This window comes from Chlorocebus sabaeus, chromosome 24, assembly GCF_047675955.1.
Source record: "Chlorocebus sabaeus isolate Y175 chromosome 24, mChlSab1.0.hap1, whole genome shotgun sequence".
Classification (NCBI taxonomy): domain Eukaryota; kingdom Metazoa; phylum Chordata; class Mammalia; order Primates; family Cercopithecidae; genus Chlorocebus; species Chlorocebus sabaeus.
The window spans coordinates 68,905,198-68,927,039 of record NC_132927.1 but is presented as its reverse complement, the minus strand read 5'-3'; the positions used below and the strand labels follow the sequence as shown (position 1 = coordinate 68,927,039).

At 44.3% G+C, this 21,842-nt stretch overlaps 1 protein-coding gene across 2 annotated transcripts in view; it reads right to left on the bottom strand.

Moving 5' to 3' along the window:
• The window catches only part of RIN3 (Ras and Rab interactor 3), a 183,932-nt gene that overhangs the window by 65,992 nt on the left and 96,098 nt on the right, over positions 1–21,842 (bottom strand). For both annotated transcript variants that reach the window (XM_007987638.3, XM_007987637.3), the window contains exon 4: positions 11,248–11,320. In XM_007987638.3, the coding sequence (XP_007985829.1) occupies positions 11,248–11,320 (73 nt within the window). The remainder of the gene's footprint in view (positions 1–11,247; positions 11,321–21,842) is intronic.

Here is a 21,842-nt window from a genome sequence, read left to right as displayed (position 1 = left end):
AGAAGGTACCATCTATACCGACTCCAAGTATGCCTTTGGGGTAGTGCACACCTTTGGAAAAATTTGGACTGGGCAGGGCCTAATTAACAGCAAAGGTCAGGACTTTGTCCACAAATAGTTAATCACTCAAGTTTTAAAGAGCTTACAATGACCAGAAGAAATAGCTACTGTGCATGTCCCAGGGCACTGAAAAGTTCTACCTTTGAAAGCCAAGGGAATAACCTTGCGGATCAAATTCAAAACAATCTGCCATCTCTCAAAAAGCGCCTATCTTCCACCTGCCTCCCGTCTCTCTCCCCCAGTTGCAATCCCTATCATTTTTCTCACCGAAAAGGAGAAGTTAGAGAAACTAGGGGCTAAGAAAAACTCAGAAGGGAAGTGGGTTTTTCCAGACCCAAGGGAAATGCTTTCCAAACCACTTATGAGAGAAGTCCTGTCCCAACTACACCAAGGGACTCACTGGGGACCTCAAGCTATGTGTGATGCAGTTCTCAGAGTCTATGGATGCAATTTACACCTTCGCAAAACAAGTTGTGGCCAGCTACCTAACATGTAAGAAAACAAACAAACCAGCCCCAAGGAAACAACCTTTTGGGGGCAGAAGCTCAGGATTAAGGCCATTTCAAAGCATTCAAGTTGACGATACTGAAATGCCCCCGCTAGGTTGCCTTAAATACCTAACAGTAATATTAGACCACCTCACTCATTGGGTTGAAGCCATTCCCCTCCCCAGTGCAACAGCTAATAATGTGGTTAAAATATTACTAGAGAACATCATACCTCAGTTCAGGCCAGTAGAAAACATGGACTCAGACACTGGGACTCACTTTACTGCAAATATCATTAAAGCGCTTACTCAAGCTTTAGGAATAAAATGGGAGTATCATGCCCCCTGGCATCCATCCTCATCAGGAAGAGTAGAAAGGATGAATCAGACTCTAAAAAATCATCTAAGTTAATTTTAGAAACTCCATTACCCTGGACTAAGTGTCTCTCCATCGTTCTACTCAGGATCCGAACTGCCCCTTGGACAGACATTGGCCTATCCCCTTATGAAATACTCTGTGGGTTACCATACTTAAGTTCCACTAGTGACATTCCCACTTTTGAGACCAAAGATCAATTCCGTAGGAATTCCATACTTGGTCTATCTTCTACTTTATCTTCCCTCAGGACTAAAGGTCTCTTAGCGCAAACCCCGCCTCTTGAGTTTCCAGTTGATCAGCACCGCCCGGAGACTACGTCCTCAATAAGAGCTGGGAAGAAGAGCAACTTGAACTGTCCTGGGAGGGACCATATCTAGTGCTCCTAACAACTGAAACTGCAGTGCGAACTGCCGAGAAAGGATGGACCCATCACAGCCGAGTCAAGAAAGCGTCGCCCTCTCCAGGGTCATGGGCCATGGTCCCAGGGGAAAATCCTACCAAACTAAAGCCAAGGAAAGTTTAATTCTCTTTCATCTATTCTGTTACTCCTTCTTCTTTCCTTGTTCTCTAGCTAGCCACCTCATTATTAATGTAACTAGATCAGACTCACCCCAGACGATTACCTTTGATGCTTGTTTAGTTATGCCTTGTGGGGATCTCCGAAGCCAGAGACAGCTTACAGCAGCAGAGAAATATCTCTGCCCCTCTAAAGCAGATGCTTCTAGGTTGTCTAGGTTTCCGTTTTGTCCAACTTGGGACGAAGTCGTTTGGGTCACTCAACGCCAAGATTGGGTCCCCTCAAGGGATTTCCCGCTAGCGGTTCTAAAGCCCTATATCCATTTTACTAAAAGAAGTGCCCCTCCCAATTGTCAATATAACCAATGTAACCCGGTGCAAATTTCCATCACCATCCCAACTCTCCAAGATTCCTCCCCCACCCTAAACCGCTTCTATGGGATGGGAGCAGATGTAACAGGGAAAGACCCCATAGGATTCTTCGAGTTGCACCTCATTACACCTCCGTCCCCCACATCTCCACTTCTATACCCTTCTATACCTGCTGACCAGACCACTGTCTCTTCTCCACCTAATGACAAAACCAAAGTAGCTATTGTAGAGGTGAAAAATTTAAAACAAACACTGACAATTGAAAGAGGATACAAAGATGCAAATGCCTGGATGGAATGGATTGAATATTCCGTTCGCACTCTAAACAAAAGCGACTGTTACGCTTGTGCGCAAGGCAGGCCAGAGGCCCAAGTTGTCCCCTTTCCAGTTGGATGGTCTTCCAACAAACCAGGCATGGGCTGCATGGTGGCTCTTTTCCAACACCCCACAGCCTGGGATAGCGAATTCTGTCGAATTCTGTCTGTGCTATTCCCTGAAATTCCACACCATGAGGGTCAGCTCCCAAGGGCCATCCAGCCTCCATCTCCAGATGCCAATTTTACTTCCTGTCTCTCACGACGGGGAAAAAATTTGGAGTTTCTTGGGGACCTAAAGGGATGCGGTGAGGTTAAGTCTTTCCAAGAGCTTACCAATCAGTCTCCCCTTGTTCATCCCCGAGCTGATGTATGGTGGTATTGTGGTGGATCCCTACTGGCCACCCTGCCAAGTAACTGGGGTGGCACTTGTGCTCTAATTCAATTGGCCATCCCTTTCACCCTGGCATTTCAACGAGAAAAAGAGAAACCACACCACCGTAAAACAAGAGGGGCCCCTCAGGGATCTTTTGACTCTCATGTCTATATAGATGCAATTGGAGTCCCACGGGGGGTACCTGATAGATTCAAAGCCCGAAACCAAGTAGCTGCAGGATTTGAATCATTATTTCCAGTGGTAGCTATTAATAAAAATGTAGCTTGGATAAATTACATCTATTATAACCAGCAGCGATTTATTAATTACACTAGGGATGCTATCAAAGGAATAGCTGAACAATTAGGGCCTACTAGCCAAATGGCTTGGGAAAACAGGATGGTCTTAGATATGATGTTAGCAGAAAAAGGTGGAGTTTGTGTTATGATAGGAACCCAATGCTGCACCTACATTCCCAACAATACAGCCCCTGATGGAACAATTACAAAAGCTTTACAAGGTCTTACCTCCTTATCAGATGAATTAGCCACAAATTCTGGGATAAGTGACCCTTTCACAGGATGGTTAGGAACTTGGTTTGGTAAATGGAAAGGACTCATGGCCTCTATTGTTACCTCTCTCGCAATCGCAATAGCTGTGCTTATGGTTGTTGGATGCTGCATCATACCCTGCATTCGTGGACTAGTCCAAAGACTTACAGAGACAGCTATTAACCGAACCTTCTCTAGTTCTTCCAAATCCTATAGTAATAAATTATTTCCCTTGAAAGATCAACAAATCCAAGCCATGTTAGATAAGTTTAAAGAGGGAAATGTATAAATTCAAGAGGAGGAAATTGTTGTTAAGAACTAATAGTTCCTCTTCAAAGAGTTTCTGTTCCTGGTTCTTTGTTCTATTCTAAAAGGTAATTGTACCCATTCATCTATCAGCCCTCCCTCTCTCTGCTGTTCCCAAACACCCCAAGATGCACCCCAAGATGTACCTGTCCTTCCTGTCAAAGGCCCATCTCGCCTCCTTTGATGATGTCAACAGTACCCAATCGGAATTAGCCTAGATTGTGCGGTCCGACCCCAGCCCACAGGGGGAAGACACAGGAACAGGGTCTGCGTTAGGGATAAGAAACCCCTGTTCTCCTCTGTTTTGCACGCTCCCCCTTGCCTCTGCCTTGTATGCAACAAGTGCCTTTCTACAGAAGTAAATTGCCTTGCTGAGAAAACTTTTGCCTGAGTGCCGGGTTCACTTTGCGGCACCAAAAATTTGTTTCTAACAGAACAGGAAGCATGGGAAGGCATGGCCTTATCATATTATAAGGATGCTAAAAGTCAGGGATTACACCCAGGTACCAAAGGAAAGCTCATAGCAGGCTCTGGAGGGAACACATGCAGAGTGGTACCAGTGCCCACCTAAGGTCAGAGACATCTGACACTATAAGATTGGAGCCCACAGGAGGATGCTCTGGGGGATCCTGCAGACCTCAACCTCCTCAAAGGGGATGCTCTTGGCAGAGGTTCTGAGGTCTAGTACTAAGACCTCCTTAGAATTTTCTCTTGCAGTTGCAATGCTGCTTGGCCCCCAAATTGTTTAGAATCTGGAGTTTACTGTCTACTGGGAAAGTGGGATGGCATTGCGTGGATCCCACTTGTGCTGCTGTTCTAAGCAGGGAGCCTGGTAAATATGTGATGCCCTCCTTTGGTGCTGTTTGGCTCCAGCACTCTTTGGAGTCTGGGGATGTCTGGCCTTTAAAAAGCAAACTACCATAGAGACCGCTTTACCCGAAATTTTGGTTCACAGCCTTCATTGGCTTATCTATTGGAGCAAAGTAAAGCCAGTAAGCTTGTATTGCTATCTCTGGGCTAAGGTTCCAAGCTACTGGATTTTCATTTATGTGTGTGTATACACATCTAGATGTGTTTATTTGTATGTACACTTACTGTTACATGTTGTCTACCAAAACTGGCAGAGTCTAGCACCTTTTAAAGGGTCTGAATAGGAGACATATGTCATCTATTGTTTCTAAGGGCAGCCACTATGAGCCTTCAAAAGAACCTTGGGTTTTCACAATCTTTTATGAACATTTCCTTTCTATTGATCCCAGGTCCTTAGAAAAAAACTCAATCGTCAACCAGAAAATGTTTAAATTTACCTATAGCCTGGAACACTGCTCCCCATCCCCACAGTTTTCAAGTTGTCCTGCCTTTCTGAAACAAACCAGCGTATTCATGTATTCCTTAATCGTATTTGATTGATGTCTCATGCCTCCCTAAAATCTGTAAAACCAAGCTGCACCACAAGCACCTTGGGCACATGTTCTCAGGACCTCCTGAGGGCTGGGTCACGGGCCATGGCTACTCATATTTGGCTCAGAATAAATCTCTTAAAATATTTTACAGAGTTTGACTCTTTTCATCGACAGTAAAACAAGAAGTATTGTAAAAAATGCATCGGAAGTTTGGCAATTCTTTTTTTTTTGAGATGGAGTCTCGCTCTGTCGCCCGGGCTGGAGTGCAGTGGCATGATCTCAGCTCACTGCAAGCTCCGCCTCCCGGGTTCATGCCATTCTCCTGCCTCAGCCTCCTGAGTAGCTGGGACTATAGGCATGTGCCACCACACCCGGTTAATTTTTGTATTTTTAGTAGAGATGGGGTTTCACCATGTTAACCAGCATGGTCTCCATCTCCTGACCTCGTGATCCACCTGCCTCGATCTCCCAAAGTGCTAGGATTACAGGCATGAGCAACCGTGCCCGGCCTGGCAATTCTTTTTTTTTAATACAGTTAAGCATGAAGCTGGATTTAGTGCAAAGTCAAATCTCACATACATGCTTGTGTTGCTTCACACTATGTTTACTGTTTTGCATGGATAGTGCTGTAGTACTTATTGGCCATATGTCTAAAGTGAATTTCTTAATTGCGCAGGCTGTATGAAAATATTGGTGAACTTAAGGATACTGAATTATGTGTCAGGATTAAAATATTCATCATGTGGGTTTTTTGGGGGTCCTAGGTAACACTGTAGCCTCCAGGTAAATTGAGTAGGAAAATTTAGGGTTGGTTGTCTGTTTATTTGTTTTTGGCTTCTAGTTTTCATTCACTTGCTGTTTATTCTCCTCTGGCTTTGCTTATGTATCCATATGTATAAAACTATGATTTTTTTTTTTTTTTAGTTCCTAGTGGAAGGCTTTTAGTTGGTTCTGTGAATAGTTATTTTGTTTCCCATGTATTTCTAGTAAGTCATCATTCATTCCATTTATCTGGAATTCCAAAGCTACCTTTGTCAGGCCCACAGGAATTAATGGAGCACATCAGCTTTCTATCTTTAAACTAACTTTTTGGATTTTAGGCTTCCTGATAATTTAAGTGTCTTGAGTATACTATTGTAAATAGAATTTAAGTCATATTTCTCTCTCTCTGCCTAATGTCTCCAAAATTTGTAAACTATTTGTGAATATTCTTAATTCATGGCCATGTGTTTGTTTGCATATGGTCAAGCAGGGTCATTAGGACCACTCAGGGAGAGAGAACCCAGAAACCTGGCATGCCAGCAAAAGGGTAAGAGTTTCTTACTAGTCAGTCTCTGGCTTCTCTCTCTCTGTGCAAACTGGTTAAATAAAAAGGAAAATTCACGGTTTATCTCCCCTGTAAAGTTTTAAATTAATTGGTTTAATAATAAAAGCTTAAGTCAAATATTTTGTCAGAAAAGTGAAAAACGTAATGCCTTTTATTTAGTTCATGTGACTTGAGTAATCTTTGGGAAATAAAGACTGTTTTAAAGACTATTGGTAAAATACAAATGTCTTCAAAATGTAAACAAGTGGCCCAAATTATGTTCAAATATCGGGTTTGCTAAATGCTTGAAGGTCATAAGCTGCTTCTTTGGCTTTTGAAAATTGTTTAACTTGCCTGCTTTCCAGCTAGGTAAGGCCTGGGGACATGTGGAGTTGGTCACGCTTCTAGCTATGCTGGAAATAGTCAAACCTTATGAGAACATAACTTACCAAGTTTTACTTTAAAATTCGCCATTATAACATGCAATTAAGACTACTAGAGGCCGGGCATGGTGGCTCATGTTTATAATCCCAGCACTTTGGGAGGCCGAGGTGGGCAGATCACGAGGTCAGGAGATTGAGACCATCCTGGCTAACACGGTGAAACCCCATCTCTACTAAAAATACAAAAAATTAGCTGGGCATGGTGGTGGGCACCTGTAGTCCCAGCTACTTGGGAGGCTGAGGCAGGAGAATGGTGTGAACACGGGAGGCGGAGTTTGCAGAGAGCTGAGATCTCGCCACTGCACTCCAGCCAGGGCGACAGAGCGAGACTCCGTCTCAAAAAAAAAAAAAAAAAAAAAAGACTACTAGAAACAGTTTTACATGCAAGGTGTATAAGAACAGTAAGAACAGTAGAATGTGTGTGTGTGTGTGTGTGTGTGTGTGTGTGTGTGTGTTTGTTTTGTAAAAGGTTATAAAAGTTTTTTTTTTTTTAAATTTCTGAGTCATTTTGGCAAAATAAATAATTTATGGTGCTCTGGAATTTCAAAATCAAACTTCAGTTTCAAAATTGTCTTTCCTAATGCCTGATTTTTTTGATGGATCAGAGGGCCCCTGAAAATATCCAGAAAGGAAGTAAACATGATTATTTGACATGTTTGGGTACATGGGATTGCAAAAATGATGTTCAGTCTTCTTTAGGTTATATTTTTGTGAATAATACTAGTATGTGTTACAAAATTTTATGGGATTTCTAAAATGTTAATGTCTAAGTATATGCTATCAATTATGATTATTATGCTAAGTTATTATAAACCACAACACAATTTTTTCTTGTCCGTGCTATGTACCTAATTTGGAAAAACAACTAGTATCCAAGATAATATAAGTGTAATGTTAATTAAGCATGGCCTCATGGAGAACCAGGATGGCCACCTTGTCCTTCCTGAGTCCTTAAAGCTTTTAGTACTAAGAGTTCTGCATTCCATGACTCAACATGGAAAAGATAAAATGATCCAAATTGAACACATTGATGCAGTGACTTAGAAATTACTAACATAGTTTATAACCAATGTTTGATCCCATATTCCTGGGAAAACAATTAAAGCCTCAGGTTAAATTGGTCACCTGGTAGGCCACTTAAACATTTTACAAAGGGATTTCATTCAATTGTTATTTTCAATGCATGTGTCTGGTTGTATAAAAGCTTTCCCATGCAAGAGGGCTGATGTTATAACAGTAGATTATTATGCTATAGTGTATTTTCTTTTTTTTTTTTTTTTTTTTTGAGACGGAGTCTCGCTCTGTCGCCCAGGCTGGAGTGCAGTGGCCGGATCTCAGCTCACTGCAAGCTCCGCCTCCCGGGTTTATGCCATTCTCCTGCCTCAGCCTCCCGAGTAGGTGGGACTACAGGCACCCGCCACCTCACCTGGCTAGCTTTTTGTATTTTTTAGTAGAGACAGGGTTTCACCGGGTTAGCCAGGATGGTCTTGATCTCCTGACCTCGTGATCCGCCCGTCTCGGCCTTCCAAAATGCTGGGATTACAGGCTTGAGCCACTGCGCCCAGCCGATAGTGTATTTTCACCAGGTAAAAAAGCTTTTTATAGTTTAGATCTTCTGAGAACATCAGAGAAAGACTGTCCTTGCCATCCACACACAACAAAACTTCAGGACCTGGAACTTTGGGTTCATAATCTCAAAACTGTGAAGGGTCCCTCCATACTCTTGGAACTATATACCCATTGGAACCCTTGGGGTAAGGCTAACCAGGGAGGTTTCTCCCCCAAAGAGGATGCCATCCTTGATGTGAACAGCTTTCCCCAAGTTCACAGATTAAGGCCTCCACTATCATGAAACTCTTATCTTTGAACATTTTCCCTTGCTTATGCCTCTATGAATAATAGAAGTGGAAAAGGGGTCTGTTTTGTGCACTTATGGGGTGTACTTTTATTCACGAAGGAGTTTGCAACCAGCCTTATACATGGAGAACCTTATACTTTGATGGATAAAGGACAAAGGCCCAATGTAGGTTTAAAAAAACTTTGATGGTACCTCATTATGGTCGCCTCATAATCAGTCAGAAACAAAACATTGGTTCATTTGTCTTAACCCACATCATGGGTTAAAGATAACATTGCCAGGAGGCCTTCACTCTTCTAGAAGGGCATCATTTATTAGGTCCTTTTTCCATGGTTTAAAGTAAAAGAAGTAAAAGAAGCAATGATTAGCAATATAACAATAATGGTTTAAAGTAAAAGAAGCAATGAGTAGCAATATATCCCTCACGATAGGCTCTACACCAAATTCTACTGTAAAGGCTACAGTTACACAACAGACTTTAAATTTTCTTGTGAAAGTTATGATAGATTTGGCTGAACAAAGACATATATGTGCAGCTGCTGGCACATGTGGCCTACGGAGAAATATATCAAATGAAGATTATAGGAATTCAGTGCTAGCGGATTGACAGAGAAACTGCTTAGTTAAGTCATTCTTTGGTCTCTTTGATTTTAGGAGGTTTGGCTTGCGGGGACCTTGGGCAAGGAGCATACTCCAATTTCTTACTATTATCCTCCCAATAGTCATAGTAATAGTCTTCCTGTTGGCCTGTATTCTCTCAAAGGTTTTAAATGCTTGCATGCAGCCATCTCTAGAATGTCACATGGTCTCTCTCCAGCTGGAATAACAGGAGCTGAAAGAAATATGCTACCATGAGGACACCATAACCCATGAATGATGGGCTAAGTAAGACCAGAAACCCAAAATGAGTGTAACAGAGAGTGGCACTAAGGCCCTAAGTTTTGGTCACGTTCTCACTTAGGTTCTCACCTAAGTGAGAATGTGACCAAGAAGGGAGAATTTTTAAATTTATTTATTTGTTTGTTTTATTTATTTATTTATGTATTTATTTATTTTTGAGATGGAGTTTTGCTCTTGTTGCCCAGGCTGGGGTGCAATGGTACAATCTTAGTTCACTGCAACCTCTGCCTCTCAGGTTCAAGCAATTCTTCTGTTTCAGCCTTCTGAGTAGCTAGAGTTACAGGCACTCGCCACTACGCCTGGCTAATTTTTGGTGTTTTTAGTAGAAGTGGGGTTTCACCATGTTGGCCAGGCTGGTCTCGAACTCCTGACCTCAAGTGATGCACCAGCCTCAGCCTCCCAGGGTGCTGGGATTACAGGTGTGGGCCACCACGCCTGGCCAGGAATTTGTTACACAAAATTCGGGGAGGCCATTGTTTTGGACTAAGCTCATGCACTAGGCCCCAACAAACCAAACCAAAATGGTGTCGCTTTTGCTAAGACTTTAAGGAAACACATAGATTCTAGAACAGACCAGGTTTTATTTTTTTCTCCTGCAAATCTCTATAACAAACATTCTTGACAACATAGGTATCCACCCCGTGAAGTTCCCATTAAATCTTTTAACCAAATTCATTTCCTCTCGCATAGAGACCATCAAGCTTCAGATAAACATGCAACAAAGGTTCCAGCCAGTTGCAGGTGAAGACACCACCCCTGGCTATCAAGAAGCTACCCTGCCTCCACTATACAGAGCAGGGTGAGAGTTCCTTGATCCCCAATAGGTAGGGACTACGCCCCAAGCCAGCATGAAGCAGTTAAAGAAAAAAGAAGACCATTGGTCTCTCTGCCTCCCATAAAGATTTATGGAGATCACCTCTCAGGGAAGAGATGAGGCAGGAAAATAGGGTCTGGAGGCAGGGAACATAAGGCCGATTCACACTTCAGCTGTTACAGGAAATGTCCTCTCCATAGGGCGTAGGCCAAGTAAAAGACTTTGTAACTTTACTTCATCCTCTTCATTTGCATAGGGCATACCCCAAGTAACCAGTGGAATCCTCTAGAGGGTATTTAATATTCCCAAAATTCTATAACAGTGCCCATGAGGCCCTATGCTTGGGCCCGCTCCCACACTGTGGAGTGTACTTTCATTTTCAATAAACCCCTTCATTCCTTCCTTGCTTTGTGTGTTTTGTCCAATTCTTTGTTCAAGACGCTGAGAATCTGGACATCCTCCACTGGTGACATTATCAGCCTCACTTTTCCTGCCCATCTGGACTCAGGAGGGTCGTGGTAGGTGGGGAGGGATGCTCTAGGTTCAGCATGGTTTTCTTCAGACGCAGCAGGGAGTTGTGGGCCTGGAGCCCACTACTGGACCCCAACACATCCCACCCCGTTTCTAACCAGCCCTTGTCAAGCTCCTGTAGCTTAAGTCATTGGCTTATGGCACCAAAGTGTATTTTTAAATTCTTACTGACCCAAAACCAGTTTTGAATAAACAGGCAGTTCTCAGGGTGGTTAGCAGACACCCGCTCCACCCAGCAGCTGCTTAGTAATCACAAGTTACCTCCCATAAAGGGGGATCAGCCCCTGTTGCTGCCCCTACAGGAAGTTCCTTCTAGAACCCCTGCAATAGGAGGCCTGGTACACACAGGACTCCAGGCTGTCCTTGAAGCTGATAACACAGGAAGCCGGGAGACAGGCAGTGAGCCAGAGGGGCAGGTGTAGAAGGGAGGGGTTCTTATCAGACAGTGTGAGAAAGCCTCAGAGCCAGCAAGTCCCCTGTGGTTCCCAGAGGGGCCTGTGCCCTCTCTCTGCATCCTCTGAGCCGCACCCCTCTCTCTGGGGCTTCCTTGTGAAGTTCCCTGTACCTACCCAGGGTTGCATGGGATGTTTGCTGCAACCAGACAACCTCCTGCAGGGCCGGGTCTACTCACCTACTGACACAGTAGAACGCAATCAGTCTGAAGATGTCCTCAAACACAAGAGCTGAGCCTTCCAGGTACAAAACTGGGGAGAGAGAAGAAGGGCCCTGGGTGAGGTAAGTATCCCGCCAAGGAAAAGGGGGGAAGGAGGTGGCAGGGACTGGGTGGGGGGGCATGTCTGCCACACTCATTCTGGGTCCCATGCTGGGCTGCATGCGGCTCCATACACATCAGCTGTCAACTGGACCTTAAGTGAGAAATGGACTTCCTTGTCAATCCACTGAGATTTCAGAGGATTACCTATTTGTAATTAGTCCAATTTTTACGCTGCTGATAAAGACATACCCAGGCCAGGCGCAGTGGCTCATGTGTGTAATCCCAGCACTTTGGGAGGCCGAGGTGGGCGAATCACAAGATCAGGAGTTTAAGACCAGCCTGGCCAACATGGTGAAACCTGTTTCTACTAAAAATACAAAAAATTAGCCAGGTGTGTTGCCTATAATCCCAGCTACTTGGGAGGCTGAGGCAGGAGAATCATTTGAACCCGGGAGGCGGAGGCTGCAGAGAGCCGAGACCGTACCACAGCATTCCAACCTGGACAACAGAGGGAGACTCTGTCTCAATTAGAGAAAAAAAAAAAAAAAAAAAAAAGACATACCGGAGACTGGATAATTTACTTAAAAAAAGAGGTTTAATGGACTCACAGTTCTCCGTGGCTGGTGAAGCCTCATAATTATGGTGGAAGGCAAAAGGCACGTCTTCATGGTGGCAGACAGAGAATGACAGCCAAGCAAAAGGGGTTTCCCCTTATAAAGCCATCACATCTCATGAGCCTTATTCACTACCAGGAGAAGAGTATGGGGGAAACTGCCTCTCTGATTCAATTATCTCCCACCAGGTCCTTCCCACAACATATGGGAATTATGGGAGTTATAATTCAAGATGAGATTTGGGTGAGGACACAGCCAAACCATATCACTATTAGGATAGCTGGTGTTAATATATACTCATCATTTTGGACAAAATAACACAGAAGGTTCTAGACTGTAAATGCAGAATTAAACATTTAATAGATCACAGTCATCCCAAGCAACAGTCTCACAACTTGGCAATTGTGAGGCCCAGGAGAGGCCAGGAGGAAGGGCGTTGCCCAGTTCTGCCTCAGCCTCCAGGAGAAACATGGGTCTGTGGCACTGAAGTGGGGCCACTGGCCTGTCACCCAGATCTCCAGGGCCTCTCAGAACCTAACCTGATTGGCTATACAGCTCACCCAAGGGCGAGGGCTACCCTGATATTTTACAGCTCTGACAAGGAAGAGGGATCAAAGCATTTGTTCAAAATCCATGCCAAGGTGGATGGGGCTCCTCGGAGGGACAGGGTGCCAGGATGCCGCCGTCAATGCCTGCAGCTGGGGCCAGACTGACCAGTGGAGAACACGGCACCATGCTCTGCCCTGCTTGGGAGAGCTAGGGCGAAGGAACCAGAGAGGTTCAGCAGGTTGTTGGAGGTCCCACTGTTCATCAGTGCCCTGCAGGCACCTGCCCCACAACTCCTGACTCATCCTCACACTCCCCACACCCACGGTCATGCTCCCTACACGTGGGACCCCCACATGAGTGCCCTCTGGCTCCAGAGGGGCCAAGAAACACGTGCATGTCCCACTGTGGTCCTGGTCTCCCGAGGTTCTAGTTTCTATGTGATGGAGAGGGAAGGCAGGACCCAGATTCCAGGTCTGGCTCTGAGCCTGGAACGGACAATGAGGCCTCAAGTGTGCCCTTTCCCCGCTCAGTGCCTCTGTCCTTCTACCTGTAAAGGGAAAGGAGTTCTTCCCTAAAGCCACACGCACATAGGTGACATTAGTTTGTGGTCACACTCCACAGCATTAGAGGTCTGTGAGATGCTTATGGCGATACATAAACCAATGTGTTGTGTTCAATTAACTTCATTTTTATATTTGCCTTCTTTCTGCATATCAAACACTGTTCTTAACGGTTCACATAATTTAAAAAATATGTATTTGTCTATGGCAAGGAGATCATAGTTTCCCACTGGGACAGAGACAACATTTTAAAGGAGAATTTAAGTAAAATATTAACTAGATGGTGGTACAGGAGGCATTTGGAGGATGCCTACAAATGACTTAAGTCTGAGAGATCCTGGCTGGTGGTGTTGGAATTCACAGGATGGCCCGGGCGTCCCAGTGCCACCTAGTGCCTGCATGTGGCGCGCTGCCGACTCCTTCCACAAGGGGCAGCACAGGCGTGGCCAAGGGAGGCTGGGGCCAAAAGACTTCCAGCAGCAGGGAGGGGAGACAGAGGCTCCATATATAAGATAGGAATGGAAGGAAGGACTTTCCTCAGGAATGCCTGGAGTGGGTTAGTGGTAATGCACACAAAAAGTCCAGCCTACATACCAGGCATACTCAACAATCAGTAGCTTTCCTTCCCATTGAGGGAAGGCCTGATTTTTGCAGAACACAGATAAACTTTGAAGATAAAGTCAGTCACGCCCCCTTCTGTGCCTGCTGGCACTTTACACAAAGCCCTGGACTCCCTTCCTGAAACAGCATCCCTACAAGGCTTTGGTACTTAGTCCACTAGATAATAGGTTAGCCATTAGTGCAGGAACTAGGGCTTACTCGCTTTGGCAGCCCAACAGGGCCCAACACGGTGCTATATGCAGAGGCCCGATTACTGTTTTACTGTTAAAACCCCAGATTTGTAAAATCATAAGCAATGCTTAAGACTCATGCTTGTTTCTTTGCAATGAAACCTCTCCCCTGGCCCCAGCCCCCGCCCCTTCTGCCGTCTTTCCATTCCTGACTATGCAAACAGCATCCCTTCACACCAAGGCCACACACGGGGAGGTCCTGCATGCTGGGGCAGGGTTTGGTCCATCTTTGTGTCTCCCTTAGTGTCCAGCACAGTGCATGGAAGATTGATGAATGTTTGCTAAAAGTCTGCCTGGGAAAGATACCCCAGAGGGGTAAAGGCCACAGGGGCATCATGGAGAGGGTCTTGGACCACTTACCATGTGACTGATGGCCCTTCCCTCTAGGGCCCCAAAGGAACACCGCAGACTTGAGGAAGTCCCAACAAACAGCCTCGCACCTTTCTAGAACACAAGTGAGTGCAAATTGGCACAAGACAAACAATCCTTTGTTCTGATGGGTGGTGAGTTTAGCTTCTAGACTGTCCCCTGTCCTGTACCACACTGGCCAGGTGTCTTGCGTGTGGGTTCCCAGGCCACGCCACCTGCACGTGAGCATGTTTCGAGGTTGTTGCTTCTCCTCTCTGTGCCTCAGTTTCTTCACCTATAAAACAGGTGATATGGTGTGGATCTGTGTTCCCACCCAAATCTCATGTGCAATTGTTATCCCCAGTGTTGGAGGTGGGACCCGGTGGGAGGTGATGGGATCATGAGGGTGGGTCCTTCATGAATGGTTTAGCACCACCCGCTTAGTGCTGTTCTCTGATAGGGGTCTCATGAAATTTGCTTGTTTAAGAGTGTGTGGCACCTGCCCCCCACCTTGCTCTGCTCCCACCATGTGAGACACCTTGTTCCCCCTTTGCCTTCCATCATGATTGTAAGTTTCCTGAGACCTCCTCAGAAGCTGAGCAGATGCCAGCATCATGCTTCCTGTACAGCCTGCAGAACTATACCCAGTTAAACTTCTTTTCTTATAAATTACCCAGTCTCTTTCTTTATAGCAATGCAAGAACAGAGGAACACAACAGGGGTAGTAAAGTACCCACCTGTTGAGGATTGACTTGTGTTCCTGCACAAGATATGTGAATGTGATACATGTGAATACATGTGAATCTCTAATACATGTGAATGTGACCTTATTTGGAAATAGGGTCTTTGTAGATGTAACCAAGCTGACCTCATACTGCATTAGAGTGGGCCCTAAATCCAATGGCTGGTGTACTTATCAGAAGGCCACATGGGCTGGGTGCGACAGCTCACGCATGTAATCCAAGCACTTTGGGAGGCTGAGGCAGGTGGATCACCTAAGGTCAGGAGTTTGAGACCAGGCTGGCCAGAACTGTGAAATCTGTCTCTATTAGAAATAAAAAAATTAGCCAGGAGTGGTAGTGGGCGCCTCGGGAGGCTGAGGCATGAGAATCGCTTTAACCCAGGAGGCAGAGGTGAGATCGTGCCACTGCACTCCAGCCTGGAGGGTACAGCGAGACTCTGTCTCCAAAAAAAAGAAGGCCATGTTGAGGGCATGGGACACAGACCCAGAGAGGGGAAAGCCATGGGAAGCTGGAGATGGAGATTGTAGTGATGCAAGGAATGCCAGCCAAGGAATGCCAAAGATTGGCAGCAACCACCGGAATCCAGGAGGGAGGCATGGAACAGATGCTTCTGGAGTCTCCAGAAGGAACCAAGCCTGTCCACACCTTGATTTTCGATTTCTGGCCTCCAGAACTGTGAGAGAATGAGTTTATATTGTTCTAAGGCTCCCAGTTTGTGTAATTTGCAGTGGCAGCCATAAGAAGCGACTACACCACCTCATAAACATCACTGTAAGCATGAATAAATTATGCCATGGGAGTGGCTTGGAACAGTGCCCATGTGTTCAGTCAATGGGGATATTACTGAACTGTCATTTTACACATGCAAGGCAATGTGGTGTGAGGCAGGGGTGCAGGGAAAGGGTTTTATAGACCCACTGGGTCTCATTTCCTATTGCTCCTCAACAGTAATCCTGTCTGTTGGCTGGGCTTTTTCTTCCCTCTCTCCTGTTTCTACAGTCCTCACTCCCAACTCCTTGCCTCTGCTCATGCTCTTTGTCCTGCACAGAGAATCCCTGCACCTCCAGAGTCCAGTTCCAGATCCACCTTCTACCCCAAAGCCTTCGTTTCCCAGGGATTCCACCCTCTCCCACCCGAAAGCCACACACAGGATGTGCTGCCCAAAATGCCCATCAGGGAAATGCCACCTGTGTGTTTTACTGTGAGTGAGAGGCAGGGGCTCTTGGACTATAGCCGGGGCAGGAACAGGTCTCACTTTTCCCTGTCCCCTGCACTGAGCCCAACACCATGCCTGCCACACAGTGAGGACCCGTAAAGAACAGTCGGGCAAAAGGGGCCTTCAGGTGTTAAGATCCAGAGCGGGCCAAATAAACAGAGACAGAAAGGATATTAGCGGTTGCTTAGGGCTGGGGTTAGGGGGAGATAGGGGTATGCCAGCTAAAGGGTATGGATTTCATTCATTCTTTCTTTTTTATAATGGTAAACTATAAATAACACACAATTTAGCATTTTAATCATTTTTAAGTGTACAGTTCAGTGGCATTGAGTACATTCATGCTGTTACGCAATACAAGGTTTCTTTTTTGAGGTGATGAAATGTTCTTAATTGACTGTGATGACGGTTGCACAACTCTGTGATACACTAAAAGCCATTGAATTGTATGCCTTAAATTGCTGAACTGTATGATATTTAATACTTAAAAAAAATTTTTTCTGCACCAGCGCCTTGATCTTGGAAGATACTGAATACATTAAACACATCTGAATAAAGCTGTTATCTAGTAAAAAGATACTGATACATTAAATAAACATATCTGAATAAAGCTGTTATTAAAACTAGAAACACACACACACACACACACACACACACACACACACACACAGACTGAATTTCACTTCCTGCATTGTTTTCCTGCGAGTTTTTATAATAAGCATATATGACTTATGTAAGCGGAGACATAGTCAAGATTTTTCTCTAAAACCCATGGTTTCCAGTGTCCTCTCAGCTCATGCTGCTTTCAGTAGCAGCTCAAAACCCTACTAATACATCTGACAAGCCCCCATGCCACCTACTGCCCAGGAGACCATGTCACCCATGAACCCGTCAAGACAGTTCTGACAGCACCTGCTTCGGCCCTGGGCAGGGAGCCCGCCAGCCTGCTCCTCCCAACAAAATTGCCAGCTCCAGCAGTTCCCAAGACTTGTCACACTGAGTACATTCTCCCATATCCCTCAGCAAAAGCCTCAGGGGAAACATACCAGACCCTGTCCAAACCTTCTCAAGAGGTGAGGTGTGAGAACAGGCACCAGACAGAACCCAGTGTGCTCCAAGGTGACAGCAGGTGACAACAATCAGACTCTGCCCTGGCTCAGAAGAAAGGAAACCTTTCACTGGTGACTCACCCTCAAGGCTGGGTCAGGGGCAGGTAGAGATGCTGGGTACATGCATGCCAGCCCAGCCCCTGGCACTCACAATCTCAACATCAAAATAGAACATCCATGAAGAACTGAAAGCGATTAGGTGTTTTTGTTTTTAAAGAGGTTCAGTTTTTCAGGAATGGAAAACTATATGTCACATGTTGTTACTTATAAGTGGGAGCTAAGCTATGAGGATGCAAAGGCATAAGAGTGATAGAATGGACTTTGGGGAGTGGGGTGGGAAAGCCGCGTGTGGGGTGAGGGATAAAAGACTACAAGTTGAGTGTAGTGTACACTGCTTAGGTGATAGGTGCACCAAAATCTCAGAAATCATCACTAAAGAGCTTATGTAACCAAAACCCACTTGTACCCCCAAATTAAAATACATTTTTTAAATGGAAGTTTTTTGTATAATTTAATAAACAACTTTAAAAATGCTAAGAAAGAGAGACTGGGCACAGTGGCTCACGCCTGTAATCCCAGCACTTTAGGAGGCTGAGGCAAGTGGATCACTTGCGGTCAGGAGTTTGAGACCAGCCTGGCCAATGTGATGAAACACCGTCTCCGCCAAAAATACAAAAATTAGCTGAGCGTTGTGGCAGGTGCCTGTAATCCCAGCTACTTGAGATGCTGAGGCAGGAGAATCATTTGAACCCAGGAGACAGAGGTTGTAGTGAGCCAAGATTGTACCACTGCACTCTAGCTTGGGCAACAGAGTGAGACTCTGTCTCAAAAAAAAAAAAAAATGCTAAAAAAGAGAGAGAGAAATTCAGTTATATCATTCAGTAATGCAAATGAACTGTCAAGAGCAGAGACTGCGTGTGCATCTTGTTTTGCACAGAACCCCCAGCATATCCCATGGTGGTTGGTACATTGCCAGTTCTCAAATATTTATTTAATTGCATTAATAAAATAAATAACTGTATTCATAAAATGGTTTATTTTGGAATGCTTATAGACTTACAAGAAGTTGCAAATAAATGAATAGGGAAGTCCTGTGTACCCTTCACCCAGTTCCCCCCAGTGGTTCCATCGGTAATAATTAGAGCACAATGTCAAAACCTGGAAACTGACCTCGATGCAATCCCCAGACGCTATTCAGATGTCAGCAGTTTTATATGCACTCATTTATGTGTGCGTGTGTTTGTACAGTATTTGGCAATTTTATTACATAGGTAGCTTTGCGCAGTCACCACAATCAACATATTTAGTTCATTCAATACCATAGAGCTCCCTTGTGCTATCCCTTCATAGCCACATCTAGCCCCTCCCCATCACTAGCCCTGACAACTAATCTGTTCCTGTCTCTATGACCGTATTATTTCACGAATGTCATATAAGTTGAATCACAAAGTATATATCTTTTGGAGACTGGCTTTTTTCAGTGTAACTTCCTTGTGGTTCATCCAAGTTGTTCCGTGAATCAATAGTTCATTGCCTTTTATTGCTGAGTAATATTCTGTAGCATGGATATACCATGGGTTTGTTTAGCCATTCATCCACTGAAGGACATTTGGATGGTTTCCAGCTTTTAGTTACTATGCACGAAACTGCTGTAAACATTGACGTACAAGTTTCTGTGTGAAAAATGTGTTTTCATCTCTCTGGGATATATGCCCAAGAGTGAAATTGCTGGGTCATGTGGTAAGGTCATCTGTAATTTCCTATCATTTTTTGAAGAAGGGGTCTCACTCTGTTGCCAAGGCTGGAGTGCAGTGGTGCCATCATGGCTCACTGCAAACTCAACCTCCCATACTCAAGTGTTCCTCAGTCTCCCAAGTACCTGGGACCACAGGCATGCACCATTACACCCAGCTAATTTTTAAATTTTTGGTAGAGATGAGGAACTCCTAGCCTTAAGCAATCCTCCCACCTTGTTCTCCCAAAATGTTGAAATTACCAGCATGAGCTACCATATCCAGCCTCTAGTTTTCAAAGGAACTGCCAAACTCCTTTCCAGAGAGGCCACACCATTTGACATTCCCACCAAGAATGCAGGGGTGATTCAATTTCTTCCCATCCTCACCAGCCTTTAGTGTTATTCCTACTTTTTATTTTAACCATTCCAATAGGTGAAGAGTGATATCTCATTGTGGTTTTAATTTGCGTTTCTCAAATAATTAATGATGTTGAACATTCTTTCATGTGATGGTTTGCTATCTGTGTATCCTGTTTGGTGAAATGTCTGTTCATGTGTTTTGCCCATTTCTAATTGAATATTTTTCTTTATGGCTGAATAATATTCTACTGTATGGATATATCACATTGTATTTTTCCACTCATCAGTTGATGGACATTTGGGTAGTTTCCACATTTTGGCTACTACAAGCAATGCTGCTATGAACATTCGTGTACAAGTTTTTGTGTGGATATGTTTTTACTTCTCTTGGGTATAAACCTAGAAGTAGAATTTCTCAGTCATATGGCAATTCTGTATGTTTAAGAAACTGTCATACTGTTTTCCAAAGTGACAGCACCATTTTATATTCCCACCAGCAAGGTATGAGGATTCTAATTTCTCCACGCCCTTGTCAACACTTGTTACTGTCCATCCTTTTTTATGATAGTCACCCTAGTGGGTGTGAAGTGTATCTCATGGTGGTTTTTTTGATTTGCATGTCTGATGATTAGTGACTGTTGAGAGTCTGTTCATGTGTTTCTTGGCCATTTCCATATATTCTTGGCAAAAATGTCTACTCAGATCCTTTGCCCATTTTTGATTGGGTTACTTGTCTTTATTTATTTACTTATTTTTTGAGACAGGGTCTTGCTCTGTTACCCAGACTAGAATGCAGTGGTGCGATCATGGCTAACTGTAGCCTGAACATCCTGGGTTCAAGCAATCCTCCCAGCTAAGCCTCCCAAGTAGCTGGGACTACAGGCACGCACAACCATGCCCAGCTAATTTTTGTTGTTGTTGTTGGAGATATGGGGTCTCAATATGTTGCTCAGGCTGGTCTTGAACTCCTGGGCTCAAGAAATCCTTCCACTTTGTCTTCTCAAAGTGTTGGGATTAGAGGTATGAGCCACTGCACCCGGCAGAGAGTTCTTTATATATTCTAGATGCACATATTTTTGTCAGATACGTGATTTGCAAATGTTTTCTCCCATTCTGTAGTTTGTCTTTTTGTCCTCCCCCTTCTTTTTTTTTTTTTTTTTTTTTTTTTTTTTTTTTTTTTTTGAGACTGGCTCTGGGTTTCCCTCTGCTGCCCAGGCTTGTCCTGAACTCTAGGGGTCAAGGGATGTTCTCACTGCAGCCTCCCAAGTAGCTGATATTACAGGTGCATGCCACTGCATCTGGCCTTGTCTTTTCATCCTCTTAACAGGGTCTTTCCAAATTTAAGAATAAAACAATGCTGTCCAAGCTTGTCCAGAAAGTAGTAGGCACACAATGGGTGTTATATAAATGATTCAGTAGGGCCATTCCCAATCTGCTTTAATTAACGGTCAATTCTTCTCTCTATTGATATCATTAATGAATTGTGGGCCTTTAACCAGTTATTATTCCTATCTAGACCAAAGTCCTCTCTGTAATTTTATTGACACTATTATTTCCCTTTGTAGATGCTTTCTTCATAGATGGTGCAAAGGTAAATTTCAGATATGCCCAGTTTTAATTACTACAAGTTCCCAGTGATTGAGGCTAATGTATTCAACAAATGAAAACTTGTTCTTCATCACACTGACTCTAGGGAAAGAATGCCTATTGACACATGCCTTCATTACAGTCTCATTTATCTTTGCTAACAAATGAAGTGCGAGCGTTTGTTAATCCAAGCCGGATCCTTGCTTTGAGAAGGAACAGATCATGATATGAAAGCACGGAACGAGGATGTACCTTGCCAAGGATCATTGTTTTTGAAGTATATACGTAGTTGTGAAACACAAACCCAATCTTTCATTTTTAGCAGACAGCTTTGTTAACCCTAGAGATCCCACTTCTAACACATTTCGATTGCAATAGGAGTTGTCAATAAATTTTCCAGTTCTGACCCCCATTTGAAGGGCTTGGTCAGAGTTTCTCTTTGGCTAGGACATTTTTCATTATGTATTTACTCATCAACAAGGACTTATTGTGCTCATAGTATGTAGAAATAAAGAGTAAGTGGGGCAGGGAGTGGTGGCTCACTCCTGTAATCCTAGCACTTTGGGAGGCCGAGGTGGGCGGATCCCTTGAACTCAGGTGTTCAAGACCAGCCTGGGCAACATGGTGAAATGCCATCTCTACCAAAAATACAAAAATTAGCCAGCCATGGCGGCTCACATCTGCAGTCCCAGCTACCTTGGGAGGCTAAGGCAGGAGGATCGTTTGAGCCTAGGAGGTGGAGGCTGCAATGAGGTCCAGCCTGGGCCACAGACGGAGACTCCCTCCATCTCAAAAAAAAAAAAAAAAAAAAAAAAAAAGGAAAATAGATAAGGAAATTGAGA